Source organism: Schistocerca serialis, chromosome 3, assembly GCF_023864345.2.
Source record: "Schistocerca serialis cubense isolate TAMUIC-IGC-003099 chromosome 3, iqSchSeri2.2, whole genome shotgun sequence".
Taxonomy (NCBI): Eukaryota; Metazoa; Arthropoda; class Insecta; order Orthoptera; family Acrididae; genus Schistocerca; species Schistocerca serialis.
The window spans coordinates 905,732,945-905,755,633 of record NC_064640.1 but is presented as its reverse complement, the minus strand read 5'-3'; the positions used below and the strand labels follow the sequence as shown (position 1 = coordinate 905,755,633).

General features: G+C 41.8%; 1 protein-coding gene across 1 annotated transcript in view; it reads left to right on the top strand.

Moving 5' to 3' along the window:
* The window catches only part of LOC126471314 (GTPase-activating Rap/Ran-GAP domain-like protein 3), a 346,167-nt gene that overhangs the window by 175,830 nt on the left and 147,648 nt on the right, over positions 1 to 22,689 (top strand). Inside the window, exons 10-12 of the mRNA XM_050099436.1 lie at positions 3,471 to 3,574; positions 16,529 to 16,640; positions 22,254 to 22,406. Of these exons, the coding sequence (XP_049955393.1) occupies positions 3,471 to 3,574; positions 16,529 to 16,640; positions 22,254 to 22,406 (369 nt within the window). The remainder of the gene's footprint in view (positions 1 to 3,470; positions 3,575 to 16,528; positions 16,641 to 22,253; positions 22,407 to 22,689) is intronic.

The window sequence follows — 22,689 nt, the reverse complement described above, 5'->3', positions numbered from 1 at the left end:
GAAACCACGCCGCTACCGCGGGTTTTGACGAGCGGCAGCCCTAGTGCGAACCGGCCTTAGGCATCGCGATAAGGAGTGCACCCGGCCACCCTCCACCTGTAGCCTTGCCAAATCTAATAATTAATGTGCCGACACCTTGAAGATAAGGGTAAAGCGCATGAAAAAGAAGAAAGAAGACCTACTTAGTACCCTTTCTCTCAGATGATGTTGGCAGCATGGTCACCACGACATACCATAATCGTTGGGGACCCATGCTTGACCTCTCAACGACCACCGACTTCTTATGGAAAATAGTGGCCTTGGAAGCTACACAAGAAACCCTATTTTCGTGTAGTAAAACTCAAAACACTCTGATAAAATTCGAGAGAAATAGTTCGTGCACTTTCTTTTTGAAGATACTGATGTCGTGCGGATTGTTGTGCATGAAAGGAGGACACACATGACTGAGCACTTTGTTCGAATACCGTTCGCTGGTGAGGGAAGATGTCAAACATATTAAGGGACCGCCATACCATCACATGTAAACATCCCTCACATGAAAATATCTCCAGTACCTGCTCAACCAGCGTCCTGTTGGCGAATGTCATTTGCAGTAATGGAAATCAGTATAAAGGCAGGCTGCCTACGAAAGTAAAAGTAAAATTTCCAAAGCATACTTGCAACGAATTTATTATGAAAGTAGTAGATCCATATAAGACAAAACAGTCATCGCGGAATTACGTAGTTTCCTTCACAAAATGAGTAACAAAATGATGCATTTGCATTTCCTGGCTGGAAATTTGTGTAAAGGCACAGACTGTCCTGTCTTGTTATTGCATTGTTAGTACTTTGTCCATCCTCCGTTCTTTCATACTACCTCAAAAATTCTCTGTGGCATTGATTTTGTTAAGGTTTGTGGTGCTTGCGGTGAAATTGTGGCCCACTCTTCTCGTATTGCTCTTTTCAGCTCACATACGGCCTCAAATTGCTTTCGGTTTCAACAAACACGCCTTGCAAATATTTCACAAAGATATTCCACTGAGTTCAAAATGGTTCAAATGACTCTGAGCACTATGGGACTTAACATCTGAGGTCATCAGTCCCCTAGAACTTAGAACTACTTAAACCTAACTAACCTAAGGACATCACACACATCCATGCCTGAGGCAGGATTCGAACCTGCGACTGTAGCAGTCACATGGTTCCAGACTGAAGCGCCTAGAACCGCACGGCCACAACAGCTGGACCACTGAGTTCAAATCCGAGCTAAGTGCAGTCCAGTCATTGACGTCTTTATCGCCAAATCACTTTTTAATTGTAGCAGAAACATGCACAGATGCATTATCTTGTTGAAACTTTATACTTTCTTCCTCTAAGAAACTTCCTGGCAGATTAAAACTGTGTGCCCGACCGAGACTCGAACTCGGGACCTTTGCAAGAGCACTTGCCCGCGAAAGGCAAAGGTCCCGAGTTCGAGTCTCGGTCGGGCACACAGTTTTAATCTGCCAGGAAGTTTCATATCAGCGCACACTCCTCGGCAGAGTGAAAATCTCATTCTACTTTCGTCCTCTAGGTTATCATAAATTTTGACCAGTTCTGTCTCTAGGAACTCAGGGTAGATGTTAGAGTTCTTTTTAGTGTTCAGCCAAGGAATGCGTAATTTACCTTTAGCGCAGAAGGTTAACCAAATCATAACACCTCCACCACCGAAATTTCTGCTCATTCTTACCTGCTGCTCTATACTCAGATAATGCCAATAACATTGAAATCCATTTGGCCCATCTAAATTAAACTTCTTCTCATCACTGAAGATCACTTTATTCCATTCTCAGGCTGGCCGGGGTGGCCGAATGGTTCTAGGCGCTACAGTCTGGAACCGCACGATCACTACGGTCGCAGGTTCTAATCCTGCCTCTGGCATGGATGTCTGTGATGCCCTTAGGTTAGTTAGATTTAAGTAGTTCTAAGGTCTAGGGGACTGATGACCTCAGAAGCTAAGTACCATAGTGCCCAGAGCCATTTGAACCATTTATCCCATTCTGAAGTCCATGATGTATGCTTTCCAGGAAACTCCAGTCTATCCTGTTTATGTATGAGTGATACAGCAGGTTTCTGCAGTCGTTTCTTGAATTCAAGAGGTTTGTCATTTGACACTATTTGTCTTAGACGTTTGGCAGTTACTGGCAACTATAAGTTAGCCACAGGTTGAGAAGACTGACGGTCTGTGGCCCTTTCTTTGTGCAAAAGTAACCGTTGCGATGCTTCAGATAATTTTCCACTTTGCGAATATTTTACGTTCTGTCCACATTGTGCACCCAATCAAACGAAATTATCAGTCACTGTACTTGAACGAAACAACTTCTTGGCGATTTGACGATTAGAGAGACCCATGTCCTTGTACACACTGATTTTTACTTTTTTATTACTTGAATATTCTTTTCCCGCGCTGCATTGCCACAACCGTGGTTTATGTACTGAGCACGCACTGGCATTAATAGTGCCCGTTTCCTATGTGCAGTTAAGGCATGTAGCACACATTGACACCGCAAGAGCCGACTGCCTTTAACCGAGTTCCACCCTGTACCACCTAAATCGTTGATGTCTTGTTATATACTGTGCTACTGACATCAAATGCGATACCATTTGACTGCATTTGTCGGTATACTGAATCTCATGCGGTTGCATGTACACTGTGCACAACTATTCCAATACACACTGTTAATTTTCCTGCAAATGTCCTTACCTTTATACTGATTTCCACTGCTGTATGTGCGTTTTGACGTACTCCTTTCCTGCCTATGGCGTGAACCAACATTTAGAGCAACTCATTATTCTAGACGACCTTTTCCCATAATTAGAATAATCAATGAAGTTGTTCCAGGGTGCATGTTGTCAGTGCTCCGAGAAGTTCAATGAGCAAAAATACGTGTGTGGACTAGTGATTTCTTATACTTCAGAAGGTACTTCTGAATGGGCTGGCTGTTCAGTAGTTGTTATCTAATACTGGGCTGTCGAGTGATATGCTGAATTGTAGCTAGTGCATCCTCTGTTACAATCAGCGATATTCCGCAGCAAGCCCTGACATTAACACATGATTCCCCATAGGAAACGATCCGGATGGTGGCTGTGTCCCCTGTATAGAAGGCCACCACGGTTCGCGCTTGACAGGTGGAAAATAGTTGACTTGACATCGGAGATGAAGTGTGCCACGTGTCGGGCACCCAATATCTAGTCGAGATGAAACTTGCTGAAATTGCGCGTCTTGTCCACCTGACCCCCCGCCCCCATGCCATGTTGGCTACATCGAGAACAGCTGTCAACCATATTGTCACGTTACACGCTGAACTATTCCACCCGTCGAGGTGACAAGCTCTCTCTCTCTCTCTCTCTCTCCCCCCCCCCCCCCTCCCTCCATCTCTCTTCATCCCAGTAACTATAACCAAAATTTCCGTTGTGGCTTCATGATTTACTCTGCTTTTCTACTTTTACAGGAGACATGACTGGCAAGTACTCAATCTACACAATGTATGAAGGTCACGAAATAATGTTCCACATTTCAACAATGTTGCCATACTCTAAGGAAAACAGACAACAGGTACGTACGCTGCTTTTCTTTTATTCAGTGTCCCATGAATATTTGTAGTCTGTACATTGAATTCATAACTGTGTAATGTAAAATTACTCACTACTACCTGAGTACCTTGTGTTGCCCAAGTATGTATTTACTCTAATCTTCTATTAGTCCATCTCCTCTTTCCCCCTCTCTCCATCCGTCTCCTTCTTCATCCCCACTCTGTCAATCTCCTCCACCCCGTCTCTCTGTTCACCTTCTCCACCCCCACTCTCTGTCTATCTCCTCCTGTCCCTTTCTCTGTTCATCTCCTCCTCCACCTCTGTCAATCTGCTCCTCCTCTCTCTGTCCATCTTCTCTTCCCTTCTTTCTTCGTCCATCTCCTCCCCCTCGCCCTCCCCTGCACTTTCTCAATCTCTCCTCCTCTCACCTTTCTCTGTCCATTTCCTTTTCGCCCTCTGTCTGTTCATCTCTTCGTCCCTCGTCTCTCTGCCTTTGTCTTCCTCCCCCTGTCTCACTCCATCTTCTCCTCTTTCATTTCTCTGTCCATCTCTACCTCTCCCCTGTCTCTGCTCATGTCCCCCTCCCCTCGCTATGTCTATCTCCTGCTGTGCCAATCTCCTCATTCCTCTCGTTGTCCGTCCATCTCCTCCTATCCCTTCTCTCTGCTCGTTATCACGCTCACCCCAACAGGAAGCTGTTGGTCTTCCCCAGTATTTATTTCCAAATTGTAACTAATATGTGTAGCAAATTTGCTTGAAATCGTTGCAGGGTTTACGATAAGCTGATTACCCGTGGCTTTGCCCACGTGCGCACATGTCAAATATATTTCACATAAATTTAATGTATTTCACATATATTTGTACACACATTTCACCTGTATCTATAACGAATTTCGCCGTGCAGTTTCATATTCACACAGCTCAATGTTTATGACGCCATATCTCCAAACTATGTGCTGTGCAATAATACAATTTTGCAGGTACATCCAGAGGTATATGTAGCTACTGTCTACAAATTCGGTCGTGAACAGAGGTTGTAGTAAGGAAATAATAAATTAAAACGTCATGCGTCATGCAGCATTTCTACTGCATGAACAGCGAAAATGCAGTAAGCAATAAATGTTTTTCCTTTCATCACTTAGTTGGGGTCACCATTAAGAAAACGTTCCGTAAAGATTTGAAATGTTGTGTAAAATTTGTTGTATGTCTCTAAATGCTCTCATTCTCAATTTCTGGATTGCTAAAGTGCAGGGATTTGCACTTTTGCACCGTCAGTTGCACCCCTTTGATAGGTAGGTCGACCTTAATCCCACAGCTGTGATTTCCAGACCGTAAGTAATATGTGTGACAAGTTTCGACAAGTGGTTCAGGAGAAGATGTGGAACATAGTCAAATACATATATAAGTACTCTATATGACCAAAAGTATCTGGACACCTGGCTGAAAACGACTTAAAAGTCCGTAGCGCCCTCCATAGGTAATGCTGGAATTCATTATGGTGTTGGTCCACCCTTAGCCTTCATAACAGCTTCCATTCTCGCAGGCAAACATTCAATCTGGTGCTGGAAGGATTCTTGGGGAATGGCAACCCATTCTTCACTGAGTGCTGCACTGAGGAGAGGTATCGATGTCGGTCGGTGAGGCCTGGCACGCAGTCTGCGTTCCAAAACATAACAAAGGTGTTCTATAGGATTCAGCTCAGGACTTTGTGCACGCCAGCCAATTACAGGGATGTTATTGTCGTGTAACCACTCCGATGCAGGTCGTGCATTATGAACAGGTGCTCCATCGTACTGAAAGATGCAGTCGCCATCCCCTAATTGCTCTTCAACAGTGGGAAGCAAGAAGGTGCTTAAAACCTCAATATAGGCCTTTGCTGTGATAGTGCCACGCAAAACAAGGATGCAAGCTCCCTCCATGGAAAACACGACCACACCATAACAACCGCCTCCGAATTTTACTATTGGCACTATACACGCTGGCAGATGACGTTCACCGAGCATTCGCCATACCCACACCGTGGCATCGGATCGCCACCTTGTGTACCGTGATTCGTCACGCCACACAACGTTTATACACTGTTCAGTCGTCCAATGTTTACTCTCCTTACACTAAGGGAGGCGTCGTTTTGCATATACCGACGTGATGTGTGGCTTATGAGCAGCCGCTCGACCATGAAATCCAAGTTTTCTCACCTCCCGCCTAACTGTCATAGTAAATGCGGTGGATCCTGATGCAGTTTCGAATTCCTGTGTAATGGTCTGGATAGATGTCTTGTCTGCCTATTACACATAACGACTCTCTTCAACAATCTGCGATCTCTTGTCAGTCAACAGACGAGGTCGGTCTGTACGCTTTTGTTGCAGTATGTGCCCCTTCACGTTTTTACTACATTGTCACATCGGAAACAGTTGATCTAGGGATGTTTAGGAGTGAGGAAATCTCGCGTACAGACGTATGACACAAGTGGCACCCAATCACCTGACACGTTAGAAGTCCGTGAGAGCCGAGGAGCGCCCCATTCTGCTCTCTCACGATGTCTAATGACTACTGAGATCGCTGATATGGAGTACCTGGCAGCAGGTGGCAGCACAATGCACCAAATATGAAAAACATATGTTTTTGAGGGTGTCCAGATACTTTTGATCACATAGTCTACATCCATTTTATGACATGTATGGGTTCTCCTCGTCCTGAGGGGGCCGAACCACACAATAACCCTGAAAGAGTGGTTCGGTGTGGGGCGGCGGAGGGCTGAAGTGGACTGCGGTAGTCGTCGTGGGGTTGTGGACCACTGCGGCTGCGGCGGGGACGGAGCCTCCCGTCGTTTCTAGGCCCCCGGTTAACATACAATACAATCTCAACACACAGACAGTTCATAGAGACACGTGCCAGATGTGGACGATGATTGTCTTGTTGAGAAACCACACCACGATAACGTGGCAAGAGAGGTAACACATAAGGATCCAGGATGCCCGTAACATACCGTTGTGCAGGCAGAGTTCCCTCAGTCACTACCAGCTCTGTCCCGTACCCGACAAAATACCACATAATGACGCCAGGACTAACACCGCATTGACGCTCTAAAACATTGGAAGACGGTCGCCGCCGTACTCTCCGGGGTCGTGCACAGCCGCGATTGGTCGCAGAGCATCGTGCGATGTTATGAACCGACTCTCCATGCTTCCCGGCCACGGCACCACTCCAGAACAGGAGGAGATGACGGACAACGAGAGGAATGAGGAGATTGGCACAGCAGGAGATAGACATAGCGAGGGGAGGGGGACATGAGCAGAGACAGGGAGAGGTAGAGATGGACAGAGAAATGAAAGAGGAGAAGATGGAATGAGACAGGGGGAGGAAGACAAAGGCAGAGAGACGAGGGACGAAGAGATGAACAGTGGAGTGTTGTGGTACTAACGGCAGCCTACGCATAGAACGGTAGTTCCCTAGTCCGGCTGCTCCTAATCTCCGACCAGTGACGCGGGATGACACAGAATATTGCGGGGAGTCCATGTTCTCGGATGGCAGGCCCAGATTTGAACGGGATTACGATGTTCTCGGTGCAAACATGGTGATCCTCTCTTCTGGTGGTCGGACGTGGTCAATCGGAACCTTGGTGATTGGTGTGCCTACTTGATGTTCCCGTGCTGTCCAACATCGGGCCATTATCACATCCGAATGCCCTCAGACCTGAATATTGCAGAATTCGAACAACCGGCCAAATGCAGAGCTACGACGCCCCTTTCAGACTCTGTCAGGTGCTCGCAACACTGTCCCACACGAGTATTTGACATCCCCGTTTTCTTCACAGCGATCACTCAACATATAGCGCTTTTCACGTCCCTAAAACGCTATCCCGGAACCAGGTACCAATTTCATGGTAGCGGCAACAAAAATTCAATTTTCAATATCTCACATAGTTACTTACCGAATTTAAAAATTTGAAATGCTGTTATAATATACTCATTAAGAGTATGTTGAAAGTCGTAACGTTCAAGTGTAACGTTCTTTTTATTTGGAAAACTTCACGATTACGTAGAATGAATGTCTAAATTATGAAATGGGTATTAAACTCGAATTATCGTGTTGCTTGTTCTAAGTGCAAGTGGTGTGCTTACTCTGTGTTATTGTTAGCAAAACGTTACACGAATTGTTTGGGTAATGCAACTCCCAATACCAATAAAGAAATACAGTCACTGCAAAATACATTCAGCCCCTTAAGCACTGAATCCTAAGGCCCTGTCGAAAACTAATAACTTTGGTCCCTGTGCACATAACAAATAAATTAAACTGTCTTACCTCTAGAGCAGCAACGGAGTAACGCGATATATTCTGGTCTCTCATAAAAAAATACAAATATGCTAGCTACAAGCTCAGCAGTGTGCAGTGCTGGCCATAATACTTGAAATGCACATGAAATTCATTTGGCTGATAAATGAGAACATTTAAGAAAATCCAACATCTTTAAAATATATATGACCTGGACAGGGAGGCGGTACTGATTACGGTGAATTACTAACATTGAGATTTTTTCTACATCTACATCTACATGGTTACTCTGCAATTCACACTTAAGTGCCTGGCAGACGGTTCATCGAACCATTTTCACACTACGTCTCTACCATTCCACTCTAGAATGGCACGTGAGAAAAAGGAACACCTAAATCTTTCCGTCCGAGCTCTGATTTATCTTATTTTATTATGATGATCATTTCTCCCTACGTAAGTGGGTGTCAACAAAATATTTTCGCATTCGCAAGAGAAATTTGGTGATTGAACTTTCGTAAATAGATCTCGCCGCAAAGGAAACCGCCTCTGTTTCAGTGACTGCCACCCCAACTCGCGTATTATATCAGTGACACTCTCAGCCCTACTGCGTGATAACACGAAACGAGCTGGCCTTCTTTGCACTTTTTCGATGTCCTCCGTCAATCCTACCTGGTAAGAACCCCACACCGTGCAGTAATATTCCAGCAGAGGACGGACAAGTGCAATGTATTGGTTCAAATGGCTCTGAGCACTATGGGACTTAACATCTATGATCATCAGTCCCCTAGAACTTAGAACTACTTAAACCTAACTAACCTAAGGACATCACACAACACCCAGTCCAAGTGCAATGTAGGCTGCCTCTTTAGTGAGTTTGAAGCATCTTCTAAGTGTTCTGCCAACAAAGCGCAGTCTTTGTTTCGCCATCCCCACAATATTATCTATGAGGTCTTTCCAATTTAAGTTGCTCGTAATTGTAACTCTAGATATTTAGTCGAATTGACAGCCCTTGGATTTGTGCGATTTATCGTATACCCAAAAGTTATCGGATTTCTTTGTTTAGCAAAATTATATTGCAAGTTAAGTTTGGCTTTTCAAAAAACATCTGACGGTTGAAGTTACATTACTCACAATTTATTCACAAACAATGAGATTTAAACAGCAAGTATTATCTAACTTCATTAGTCCAACATAAATGCAAATCATCAAATTAAAGAAAGCTCTGTTAACAAATCTTAGAAACATTACAAAGCGAAATATCTAACTTGCCTTTTTATAAAAACCGTTTACGTACATTCTGGGGTTATTCAACAATTACAAATTATCAGCTAATTCATCTATACTAACGCGCTGGCAAAAACAGAAACCATAATTATTTAACATCTTTACCTTGCTTACATGAAGACTTCTGCTTCCAAGTTCAAAATATTGACATACATAAGTTAATCTAACACTTGGTGGCTTCACACAGCACACCACAAAAACTGCCTAAGCGATCGTCTTTCCATCAGACAACTGTGCGCCGAGAGCTCTTTTACTCTAATACTAGCAATATCTCTGGGTCTGCGATATAAAGCCTGTCAAAACCAAACATCGTTTATAAAATCATATTCGGGTGCCACATTCAAATATGCCCCAGTATACTCCTTTCAAAGTTTAACACAGTAAGAGAAGTACTACAGTTAGAAATTGTGTGTTTGTCTCGAGGCAGCGTAACTGATTGCGCGCAAATAGTTGAGAATGAGACCACTTAGTGACGTCCGATGAAGTTGACACGTAATTTAACATTTCCACGAAACCTTTTATAGCTAGCACTGCACAGAAAATGGTAATAGGAAAAAAGTTTAACGCTTATTACATTTTCGCTGTTCGTGCAGTCACCTTAAGGCATGACGTTTTAACTTATTACTGCTTTACTAGTAACTCTACATGCAACACAGTTTGCAGACAATTCCACGTATGTTACTGAATGTATCTGCAAAATTATATCATTGTGCGACACACAGTTGAGGGGATCATTTAGATACGTGGTAAACTACCTTTTGCTTAAAAGGGCGCGTAGTAAAACTTTAACTTCAGTCATGACGTTGTAATTTATTACTTCTTTACTGCTAGTTCTATTCGAAACACACTTTTCACTATCTTACTGAATGTACCCGCAAATTTATATCATTGCGCAATACTTAGCTCGGCAGAGATGACTTTATATTTATTTAGATGTTTGGAAAACTAGCTTTTGCTTGAAATGGGGCACAGTAAAACTTCAACATCGAACATGACGTTTTAATGAATTATTTATTTACCAACAACTCAGTTCGCAACCCACTTTGCATACAGTGTCTACATACATCACTTAATGTTTCTGCAAAATTATATCATAGCTCAGGAGATTGACGTCGTAAACAATGCGATAGTGAAAAACTAGCTTTTGCTTAAAATGGAGCTCAAATTACCCAGTACATATTCATCAACTGTTTCATAATGAGAGCACTTAGCGACTCCCAAAAAACTTTAAGCATAATTCCAAACCTTTCCTAAACTGCTAGAGGCAAATATTTAACACATTAACTCATTTGTAATCAGACGTTTGAAGATGATGTATACATGGAAGTCCGATTCAAAAGAATGGATGTTTACTGGTATAACCTACCAGGCTTGGTAACAACACTAAACGCGAATAACACTAATTCACGCTGGTGGCTGTCCTACTTGTCACGGAGAATTGCAAATCTAATCATTTATGTACCTGCCAATAAGTGAACAAACTTACATTTAAGTACGACCGTGTCTTCTGGTTGCTTCCCTTTTCTTTGTCAGACAGTATATTGTTGTGGCGTAACAAGACAGCTACGCCACACTGAAGCAGCCGAAAGGCACGCGTAATCTCACTTAGGCTAGATAGAGGTCTGAAACAGGATACGTAATAAGTGGTAACAAGAAAAGTACGTAGCTGTTTTAATACTTAACTTTTAATCGTCCTTGTTGTATACATCGTTCTTGATGAGACATTTCATACGATAACTATCAAACTATGTAAGGCTAATGGCGCCTTGCTAGGTCGTAGCCATGGACTTAGCTGAAGGCTATTCTAACTGTCTCTCGGAAAATGAGAGAAAGGCTTCGTCAGTGTAGTCGCTAGCAATGTCGTCCGTACAACTGCGGCGAGTCCTATTCCGTATCTCGAGACCTGCCTTGTGGTGGCGCTCGGTCTGCGATCACACAGTGGCGACACGCGGGTCCGACATGTACTAAATGGACCGCGGCCGATTTAAGCTACCACCTAGCAAGTGTGGTGTCTGGCGGTGACACCACATATATTTTACTCTTGTGTTGAGAGATCAGAAGCAATCACAGTAACGGGTGTCCGGGAAGTAAGAACGAATTTGCATTTGGCGCCATTTTGTTATATGACGGTTGGCAGCCGTGGTTTTTTCATGTTTGGTATATGTGACCCTTCCCATTAGCAACTTGATAACTTTTGTGTGGTGAGCATTGTGGTTTATTTGCGTCATTGAGCAGATGACAACTGAGCAACGTATCCAAGTGATAAAAAGTTATTACAAATACAGTGAACGTCCCACGGCAACCGTTCGTGAACTGCGTGTGATACTCGGACGCAATGCCGCTCCAATCGAATCATCAGTTCGGAAGTTTGAGACCACGGGCTCTGTTTCAAACGTTAAGAAAATAGGAAGAAAATATTGCTGTCGTGCGTGACTGTGTGACCGTAAGCCTCAGAAAATCGGTTCGGCGACGAGTTCAGCTACTGAATTATCACCAAGTTCACTGCATGAAATTCAAATGGTTCAAATGGTTCTGAGCACTATGGGACTCAACTGCTGAGGTCATTAGTCCCCTAGAACTTAGAACTAGTTAAACCTAACTAACCTAAGGACACCACAAACATCCATGCCCGAGGCAGGATTCGAACCTGCGACCGTAGCGGTCTTGCGGTTCCACACTGTAGCGCCTTTAACCGCACGGCCACTTCGGCCGGCACTGCATGAAATTCTTGCAAAAGATCTGAAAATGCATCCGTACAAGATTCAACGTACACAAGAGATGAATACTGCATATCGTGGAAAGAGGCATCGATTTGCCCATTGGGTCGTGGCTCGACAAGCGGAGAACGAGAGCACACCTCAGTACGTACCTCAATACGCAGAACTGCAGAACTTGGGGTAACGAAAAACCGCGAGTGACTGTGGAACATGAGACGCATCCGCAGCGCACGACTGTGTGGTGTGGGTTCTGGGCAGGAGGAGTGATCGGCCCATACTTTTTTCGAAAATGATGGGGGGGCTGCCTTCACTGTGAACGGTGACCGTTACGAAACGGACTGATTTTTCCCTCTTATTGATGAAAATGACAATTTTTTGTTTCAACAACATGGTGCGAATGTCACACGTTCCGTGAAACGATTGTTCTGCTGAATGAAAAGTTTCCTCAAGAATTGTCTCTTAGCTGAGCAACCAGGAATGGTCTGTCAGATAATGCGATTTTACGCCTTGTGACTATTTTTGTGGGGACTTGTGAAATCAAAAGTGTACGTGAAAAAACCCCCAAACAGTACACCAACTGAAGGGTGTAATTAAAAATGTTATTAACGGCGTACCACCAGACGTTTGTGAACGCATCATCGAGAACTTCACTGAACGCATTGCTCGTTGCCGAGCGGCCATGGGTGGGCATATGAAGAATATAATTTTTCATACATAATTAGAAGTTACTTAATGTGTCTGGAAAAAACATTAAATTTTCAATAAATATTGTATGTTCTATAGCACTTTAATATTCCTCCGTACTTCCCGGACACCCTCTATTTCATTTATTAATTAGTCGGTCACTGGTACTGGCCAGATTAGAGCCTCCAGGCCTGTCTTTCATCGGAGCACACACTTCATATTTTACAACGTAAACTTAAATCCTTTCGTGTAGTAGTGCAACGAACCATCCTTCAGTGGTGGTCGCATACGTGTTAACCCTGCTGTAGCGACCCAGTCTGGCAGTCATCGTTGAGCGGAGTATCGGAGAGCTTCAAGGGCGATAGTTAATGATACTATTGCAATTATCATGCAATCTCGACTCTCACTTCCTGAGAACAACACGAACAACTATAATTATCTCAGGTAGCTTTCAGAGTCGGACATAATACACCTCCTTCAGTTGAAACTGTACACATCACATTTCAGCAACAGAATGCCGATCCACATCTAGGTAGGAACTTGCAAGCTTTATTCGAAGAACGACGAGTACCTCTGTTTCCCTGACCTCCACGCTTGTCTGACGTGTCGCGCATCAGACATATCAGGATACAGTTGGTCGCCTCCTGTTCTTTACGGCCCACAAGAAGGCACTGCTGAGGATTCGCTTGCAAATGATTAGGAAGGAAAGTTAGGGTTCAATTTCACGTCCATGACGAAGACCGAGACCATTAGGAATGGAGAACAAGCTCGAAATGGACAAGAATGGGAAGGGAAATTGGCCGTGTCCAATGAAACTATAACAGGTGTGGGATAAACATCGTGAACTATTATCCGGATGACCGTGCAGAGATTTGGACTTCGCCTCTCCCGAATGTGAGTCCACAGTCTCAAACAGCTTTAAGGCAAACTACCCATAAACATATCCTCACCCACTTTGATGCCACGCCATGTCATTTAGAAACTCTGATGGTAGCACGTTGGGGCTTCACATCATGCTGACTCTTGAAAGTCAGAGATAATTTACCCCTTTGTAATATTTAATATTTGTGTATTTTCTCGTGCCTTTTCTGTGATTTAAAGATGAATTCAGAATCATATACACTTTTTACAAACGATAATGTATTATAACTATAGTGGCTGAACAAGAATTATGACAGTAAATGATTGTTTATTTATTTACGCGTCTAGTTCCGTAGGACCAGATTGAGGAGCAAACCTCCAAGGTCATGGAACGTGATGAAAAGGAGAAAAAGAAGAATGATAGGAGGAGCTTTCAGAGGTCTTCATAAATACGTAACAAATTATGAGAGACTGCAGAGGGACTCTTTCAGATGTAAAAACTAAGCTGCCATTATTTCTACTCTCAGAACAGTATTATAGGTATTTCATTTCAGTTTTAATTACGCAACAGGTTATGATTCCATCACGCACCTACTATACAGTGAGCCGACCGCAGTTTCTATACATGTCCTCCGGATAGGGACTTGCCGACAGCGATCAATGACAAGCACTGAGATGACTACATCGCTAAATAGAGAGTGTTTTGGCTCTGCCGCGCGGACTGCAGACTAGCCATTGGTTGCTAGTTGTTTACCCGGATCTCGAGTTTGTATAGCGAGTCACCTTGAGCCGCGGGCTTTCCATTCTGCTGCAAAAGTTAGAGCCGAAACTACTGTCGTGCCCTGCAACAACCGCTTTATCACCGCACAGATTCCATCCCTGTACACGTGTTCAGCTTTTTGTCAAGCCCGTGAAGGAGACCACAAAACATGAGATCTAGCATTCCTCCTAACACTTTTAGCGTTACTACACCGGAAGGAGTCACTGAAATTCTATGTACGGGTGCTGTGACTAAGGAAATCAGAATACTAACCTACGCACTGCGTCGATTGAATGGCACCAGGTAGTTATAATTAAAATGTAGCTACTTACAGAGGTCCCATGTGGTCTCTGATTGTCGTATTACAACGAAACTTGGAAGATATTCTAATGCGTTAATGCGGAACCGATTTACTCTAGAAAAATATTGTTCTAATGTTGGCCATCAGCTGCAAATCTGGCGCTGTGAATGAGAGAAAGACGTATAGAAATGTTTCCATATGTAATGGATTAGAAAAGGGTCATGGGCAGAAAGGGTCAGACAAGTGGAATCGGCATAATTTTGATTTTGTTATTAACCGCCGCTTACACGATTTGTTCAATATGAGAACCGGAGACGTCGACGAAATGTTTGATCCGTAAAACGACGTGATCAACAGTTGCTCGCAGCAGTTCCGATGGAATCTGAGTTGCGTGTCCCTGTGCACTGGCCTTCAGATCAGATAGACACCAAACGTGTCCCTGATAAACGGGTTCTTTTAGATTTCCCTACAGCCAAAAGTCACATGGATTGAGATCAAGTGATCTAGCAGGCCATGTATCTGGAAAACATCTGAAGATAACACTTTCGGAAAGGTTGTATTAAGCAAATCTTTCACTGGGCGAGCAACATGAGGTGTTGCCCCATCTCGCATGAAAACAGTGATTTCTAAAATGTTGCGCGCTTCCAGAGCAGTAATCACATGCTGTACAAGGAGCTTTCGATAACGTGCAGATGTCACGGAACACATCGCGTACTGCACCACGAAGTGGACTACGCCTGTCAGTATAGACTGACCGTTTTGTGTCCACGTGTCCAACACCCGACCTGCTGGCCAGGGAAAATAAGCATTAATGGTTTGCTCTTGCAAGTTGTGAATTGTAATGGTTATAATTATTAGTCTGTAAATGACGTAAGTACTGATGTAATCTTGTTCAGTGCACAGTCCTCGGTCAGCAATAAAAATATCTGCACTTACACCCGTGACACCGTGAAGTAACGAAGATAAGGGTTCAGCGTCTCATCGAGGATGAGGTCATTAGAGACGGAAAACAAGTCGGAATTAAGGAAGGAAAGGAAATCATCTGCATCGATTTCGAATGAACCATACCGGAATTTCCCGTAAAAAATTTAGGGAAATCACAGGAGCCCTAATTCTGCATATCCCAATGCATATGAACCACCGTCCTTCCGCCATATCATTCGGAAAATAACATACGGCACACATCTTTGCTTGTGCCACGTAAACAAGCGCTGTATATGGCGGCTTTCCATTCTAATTTTTCTCTGAACGTATTGTTAAATAAAAAATTTATTTACTAATATTTTTTATATTTTGAAGTTGTAAACGTTTCCCGTCTTTCTCCTATACTGGAAGAGTCTTCTTTGATCTGTTTATACCCGACATGAAGCAAGGTGGACAAAGATTTAGCTTACATAACGCCCCATAGTTTTGCTTGTCAGTCAGAATTTTATTACTTAACTTAATTTACTGGTGCATCATAAAAGATATTATTTCATCAATGCTGCCAACATTACCATCATACAATCGACATTTTCATTCTTCATTATGTTGTAATTATACGCATTTTCATGACCCATTTGTTTCTTCTCTCCAATAGTTGGTGTGTAGATGGTTGTTTAATTGAAACTGGTAACCAAGTATAAAATAACGAAAGTGGTTGAGCATCCGGAGAAATGAGCCTCTGACATGATTTTATGTTGGTTTTTTAACCCTGGATTACTTAACCTTCGTAAAATTTACGATTGCTGTTGGTACCAATTCGCGGTTCCCGCCGATTTAGTATTGTCAGTATAGGGTGTAAAATAGGAAATTACGTACTTATTTTGTATGTGACGTACCACTGAAAACCTTACAATTGTAATTATCTGGTGCATAACTGTAAATTGCAGCTTTGAATAAAATACGGTGCTGTAAAATTTACCACAGTTTAGTAACAATGTAACTTTTTCCCCCTTTGGTGTTCTGGTGTTAGCAGTGAAACTGGGGAAACTTTTAAAATCAGTTTTTGTTAAGTAGTCACTGTATTTCCACTGATGCTACGTCTAAAATTATATACCTATACATATATATCGTATGTGGCTTTTACTTATAAGGCTTTTCCTTTTCTGTGCACAGGTCGAAAGGAAGAGACACATTGGAAATGATATAGTTAACATCGTTTTTCTGGACGGAGGAAGCGGACATATGTGTCATTTCAACCCTTCTTACATCAAATCACAATTTACTCGTATCCTTTTAAAATCACTGTTTGTTAACGTTTTCTGCACAAAAATATAATTTGTACCCTAATCAAGATTTCTGTGATTTATGTGATTTTTTCAAAGGCGGCGGAAGTGAAGTATTTATTCTAGGTGCACAGTATCTGTGACTAAAAACAGATGTACCCGAACTCGAACGGCTAAAAGCGAATAAAAATTATTTGAAAATAGGGAGATAAGTTGTTCTTACCGACCACCGAGGAGCTTCATCTGTAAAATTCTGCATCTGTGTACACTCGATGTTTGAAGATTAGCGAACCTAAAGCACAGGTTAGTGAAGAAACAGTACTGTGTAACAGACAATCATTACGATAAGCAGTGGAGTTTCAGAGAAGCGATTAAAAGACAGCCGAATGGAAAAGTTGATGACTAATGTCTGTATAATGTGATCTCACTGTGGCATTTGATATGGGGCTTCTGTAGTGCAGATACACTCAAAACGATGTGGCACGTCCACTTGTCGCCATGACAAGTATGCCTACTGTTCCATTCCCCTGTTTTAATCACTTCATTGAATCTTTACATTAAGAGCTGAACGTACAACAACACAAAACACTCTGTTTTGGGTAATATGACGTCGTAAGTACTGCACACATATTGTTTCAACCAAATTTTTATCATTATGTATAAATGCAAGGTCTCACGGTGACATGAATTAATAAAACCTTCTCGAACTTCCAGCAGCGCCAGGGGTAGTTAAAATCCCACGAGCTTTCGGCCGAGCTCTCCTCGCCATTGTCGTGTAGCAACGGCTTCGCCGTTACATGACCGCGCTCTGGCTGTGACGTCACTTTAACCACCGGAAGCGGCTGAAAACCCGAGAATATAATATTAGTTTGACTTTTTGTCGAACAATACCACATTTATGACGTTTGTGACTCCGATGATCATAGCTCTGTGCTACAAGGTTGTTTGTTCTGCGGCTTGTGCTTCTGTAATACTGTATTCACATTTGTTACCCTTCAGTCATCTTTTGTACATAAATGCAGAGCCTTACAGATAAATAACCTCGATGGGTTAGTAGACTATACCTATCTCCCTATTTTCAAATCATTTTCATTCAGATTTAGCCGTTCTAACTGGGATACTTCCGTTTTAAGTAACAAGAAACCAACGATTATCGTGTGATTAAGCAAAATCTTTCATAGCCTCGAGATTACCACTGCGAAAAATAGTTTCGTTTACCTGATGCGAACGACAAAGACAATGCTTGACATGCACGCAGGGATATGCGTCAGTCACCGTAACAACTTTGTTTCGTGGCGTTTATTGTTTACTCATTCATCCCATACGGGTGGATTTTCATGTAGGAAAGTTAGATGTAAATGTTCCAGTAAGCTGCAATGGCAATGAAGAACCTAATGTAATTCGTTTCTCTGCTATTGCCATCTCCTACTTTCGAGCAGTCATGTTGCTGACAGTATACAAACTACTAACTTAACAGCGCCTCCTAGCTAGTAACGAACTGTGTCCTTTTCCTCTGTGATCTTAAATGTTGATGTGAATATCTGAACTAAATTCAAAGAGACCCATCCCATAGAACAATGATTCAACGTTAAAGCATCCAACTGTATCGTTGCCTGCCTTGTAAGTAAAATGCTGTAAGATTCTGAGGCGCTGGCGGCGTACTGCCAATTGTCCTCACTCGCTCAGACGATGCTAAATCCTTCTTTCTTTGCACGAGATCACAAAATTGACAGGCGGATATGTATAATATGTGGTCAAACGCTCGGGCCACCTGACTGAACGGGCTTTATGTGATATCTTTACAATTCAGGAGAGAGTATATTAGTGCAGTCACAATTTTTCAACATCAGAAACCGTTTTTAAACGGCGATTGAAAGACGAGTATTGAGTGGCATAATTGTAAAGATCCAGAATTTCGATTTGTTGTTGGACACTTCACTTGATTTACGTGCACCAAGACCCATTGATAAAGATTTTATTATGGAGTGAGAACGTCAGGAAAGCAAAAAACCGCAATAATCGCTCTAACAGACTTCATTCTACAAGGGACTGTAATGATTAACCGGCAGACATCCTTGCCAACCACAGAGGAGTTCCGTAGGTGCTTAGATAGAGAGGGCAGAGGGAGAAGTACCTGTCTAACGGTAATACAATTCGGTTATCGCGGTCCTGCTGCTGCCTAGAAGTCATGGATCACAAGAAAGCAAAACCCGACAACGCGTAGAGTTGTGGAAACCACGCTGCCATTGGTCTGTGGAGCAGTGGATGAAACTGTAATATAGGAGGTAAGTGTCACACCGGACATCTCAGTGAATACCTCAGATTATTATTATTATTATTATTATTATTACTATTATTGTCATTGTTACTAAATAGCAACTTCTTGTTCACTATAAAGAATGGAAGCTGTTTGTAGGAGATGCCTTTGTTTGTTTACTGTTTCACCGTATGGTAAGGATAAAAAGAAATAAGGATGCATGATTCACTAATTTTTTCACTCATCCATATGTTTATCCCCATTTCCCATAGTTTTCATCATAAAGGAAAAATGTCAGAGGTGTTTAATGACTCAATGCATACATTAAAGAGAGAAATGGCTGTTGTAAACTAATTATGATTATTTTATTAACCACCACCTATCATTAAACTGTTATGTTTTACATATGGATACAAATGTATTAAGAAACACATTGAAGTAAGTAGGAAAGCTGCTACTACAAAAAAAAAGTGGTCGTTTCCAAATACAAGTAAATGGATGCGGATTATTTACCATTGAAAGCTTAAAATTTACATGAGTATAATCATAAATGTCAAAAAATAATAATATGAAAATTAAGACTGTAAGAACAAGTATAAATTATGTGTCCCCTTCGAAGTCAGATCTGTAAGTTGGAGAGGTTGAATAAGAGTCTCTGACCGTTCTGTCCACCAACCTGTCGTCTTCTAAAACTGTGTCCCCAACGCAGAAGACAGCTCGTCGATAGTGAAAACTTCTTCGGCGCAGGCTGCTTCACTGTCAATTCGAACCTGTGATTGTGCTTTCTGTGGGATGCCACTTGCCCAGGTTAGTCTCTGTATCTACAGAGGACAAGATCTGACAATAATGGTAAGCGACACTTCTGATTAATGTATCCTGTTTGGTTATTATTCAAATATTCACACATTTACACTGTCTTTTAGAGCACTCGACATATAATTGTAGGGTAACTTTTCCATGCAACTTCCGAAATATGATACACATGTCCGGCTTTCCGGTACACACTAGACAGAGTGAGTATTACATATTCAAAACTAGGCTACGCCCGATATAGAGTACATGTCCGGCTTTGAAGAACACCTGAAACAGAGTGACTATTACATATTCACATCTAAGAAACGCACGATACTAAGAACGATACTAAGATACGTGTCCGGCCCTCTAGGACGCCCGAAACAGAGTGACTAGCGCAGCCGAAGTACTTCATCTCTAAGGCGCGCCAAAGCGACCCGAAAGTGTCCGAAGCACTTCGGTTGCAATATCGTTACTCTTATGTTTCTCAAAACCAATGAAATATAATAAAAAAAACGATAGACTCGTAGGGTATTCAACGTAGATTGTCATACTAGAAACAGGTTTAAATACAGTGAAAAGTATATAAACAATTAATAAAAGAAATTAGGCGTTTTGGCGCCCAGCACCCGAACGTGCCGACCAATCAGAAGCAAGTCCAGTACAATTGGCGGACTCTCCCATGGGACTGGTACATATTGTACCATCTACCGCTTGTACCTCACGCCACGTTTGTACCATATGCTACTTCACGGGTATCAAGCTGCGTCAAGGCAAATAAAATACTGGTGGTCACAGCCAGGAATATCACACAAGGGGTACTTACAACGAATATTGTTTCTTACGGTATTTATAGTACTTGAATAGACATAACCACATCATTAGTAGGAATGGCTAATTTTGTTTTAGATTTGCTAGGATCTTAATTTCTTACTTTATGTCTACTAATAGCTGTCACAAAAAGCTTGGCATTAGTATACACCACGCCATCCTAAACACTAGGAAAGGAAGATCTAGGTCTAAATTATTGTTCTGTTCTGTGGCATGGTTGTGTGATCGAAGCTAATGTGGAACTTATTTTTATTATTTGTCAAAGGTACAATCAAGAAGTAAATGTTACGGCAATAAAATATAAGAATTGCAAGTTATATAAAGAAGGCTGTCAAAGAGGATTGATTGGACTGATTTTATGGATATATATTTAGTTACTTCAGCCTCATAATCCCGTAAGAAAACAAGACAGGGAAAATATATGTATGCCCAATAGCCCAACCTCCCCTAGTATTCAAATCAGTGTAATGGCATAAGTACAATGAAAATACTAAAGAATAAAAGGATAACTAGGAGACGAATAATTAACAAGGATAACAGCTTTTTCCTTTTTTTTACTTTCTTCACTAATCCTTGGTCCTTACTCCTTACGCTGTACATTTTCTGATTAATTTCTGAACTAGTTCCTATGAAAATTGAAATATTTTACCTTAGTCTTGAGCATAAACATGCAAAGTCTATTTATGTCGGTCTTCGGCATAAGTAATGTAATTAGCAGCTTTTTGTATCGTCCAAGTAACTGGTTTAAGATAACGTGTACGGTCGTTTTTAAATGCCCTTGTTACGTTGTGACAGTATCGTGTTATAATCGTATTCGTTTTAGGACTAAACAGAACTTGTGCGAATGAAGAATTCTACTTTCTGCAGAATCATACTTCATCAAATCGTAAATACACTGCAATGAATCTTGGGACCTCGAGCAAACATAGACTGAGGACAGTACAATAACACCGAAACACGTTTGGTTAATTAGCAGCAACTAATTGTATTTTGTAATAAATTGGCCCCTCATTAATCATTTATTTATTATCCTGCAAGAACGGAACAGAAGATGTTTATCTCAATAGCAAAGTTCGTCAATAAATTCACAACCAAACACACTATTCACATGGTCATCACACAAGTTTTGACGAAACTAGTCTGCTACAGGTTATCTTTGTCTGTGTAGTCGTCAGAGAGTCCCTTGTGGCCATTTTTGGTCCGAAATAAGTTACAGATGAAATTTCTCGCACATATATTTGCCTTCATATCTTCCGGGGATACTTCGGTCACTGTATGTGTAACATTAATGCGAGCCTTTGTTTTCGTAAAATGTTTCGCAAACGTCTCACTTTCTCTGTCTACGTTGCTAATAGACGACAAGAAAAGCTCGTCCTGGAAGTAGTATGTTTGAACTTGTTTGATGAATGACGTCAGTCAACGACGCTAGAACATACGAAGGAGCATAGTTCGTAAATAACAATTCATGCGTCAGTGTTGCACTTGAAGCTTCATATACCTGTGCAGTTTCTGCGAGGTGAATAAGTGTGCCATTGCTCATGGGGATCCATTCACTGCATGAAGACGTGGAATCAATGATCGACCTTTAATCTCCGTTTTCGATTTGTTATTTTCATTTTCATTGTATTTGTGTCAGATACTTGAATTATTTAGCACACACAAAAATTTACGAGAATAGATGGTCTGTCAGTGTGTGTTTTATTTTGTAATTATTTAACATCCTTAACACTTGCAGACGTATTTGCTCTAGTGACATACAATTCACTGGAAGACAGTTACCGTCTAGCCATCTATTCTGAAGAATCCGTACCGCTGTTCGGTCCATCTCTGCCGTGCCCGCCGGTGTTCTACGACCATGAGGAATTCAGAGAGTTTCTCCTGGTCAAATGTAAGTATTCGCAACACATATGTGCTAATACTACATAATATTCAAGTTCTAACTACTGTCTTCATGATATCGTTTAGTACATAAAAGTCAAATCAACAGCATTTTCAAAAATTTCTTGGCATTGTTTTTCGGAAAAAACAGAGTACTTTTCTCTTTCTGTTACTCTGTACTATTTATAACAAATTTAAATATATCCCCTCTTCACTCCAGTATTAAAATTAATGATTCGTTGATTTTTGAAATTTTTCTAAATCTTGCAATTGCAGTGTCTTATATTCCAGCA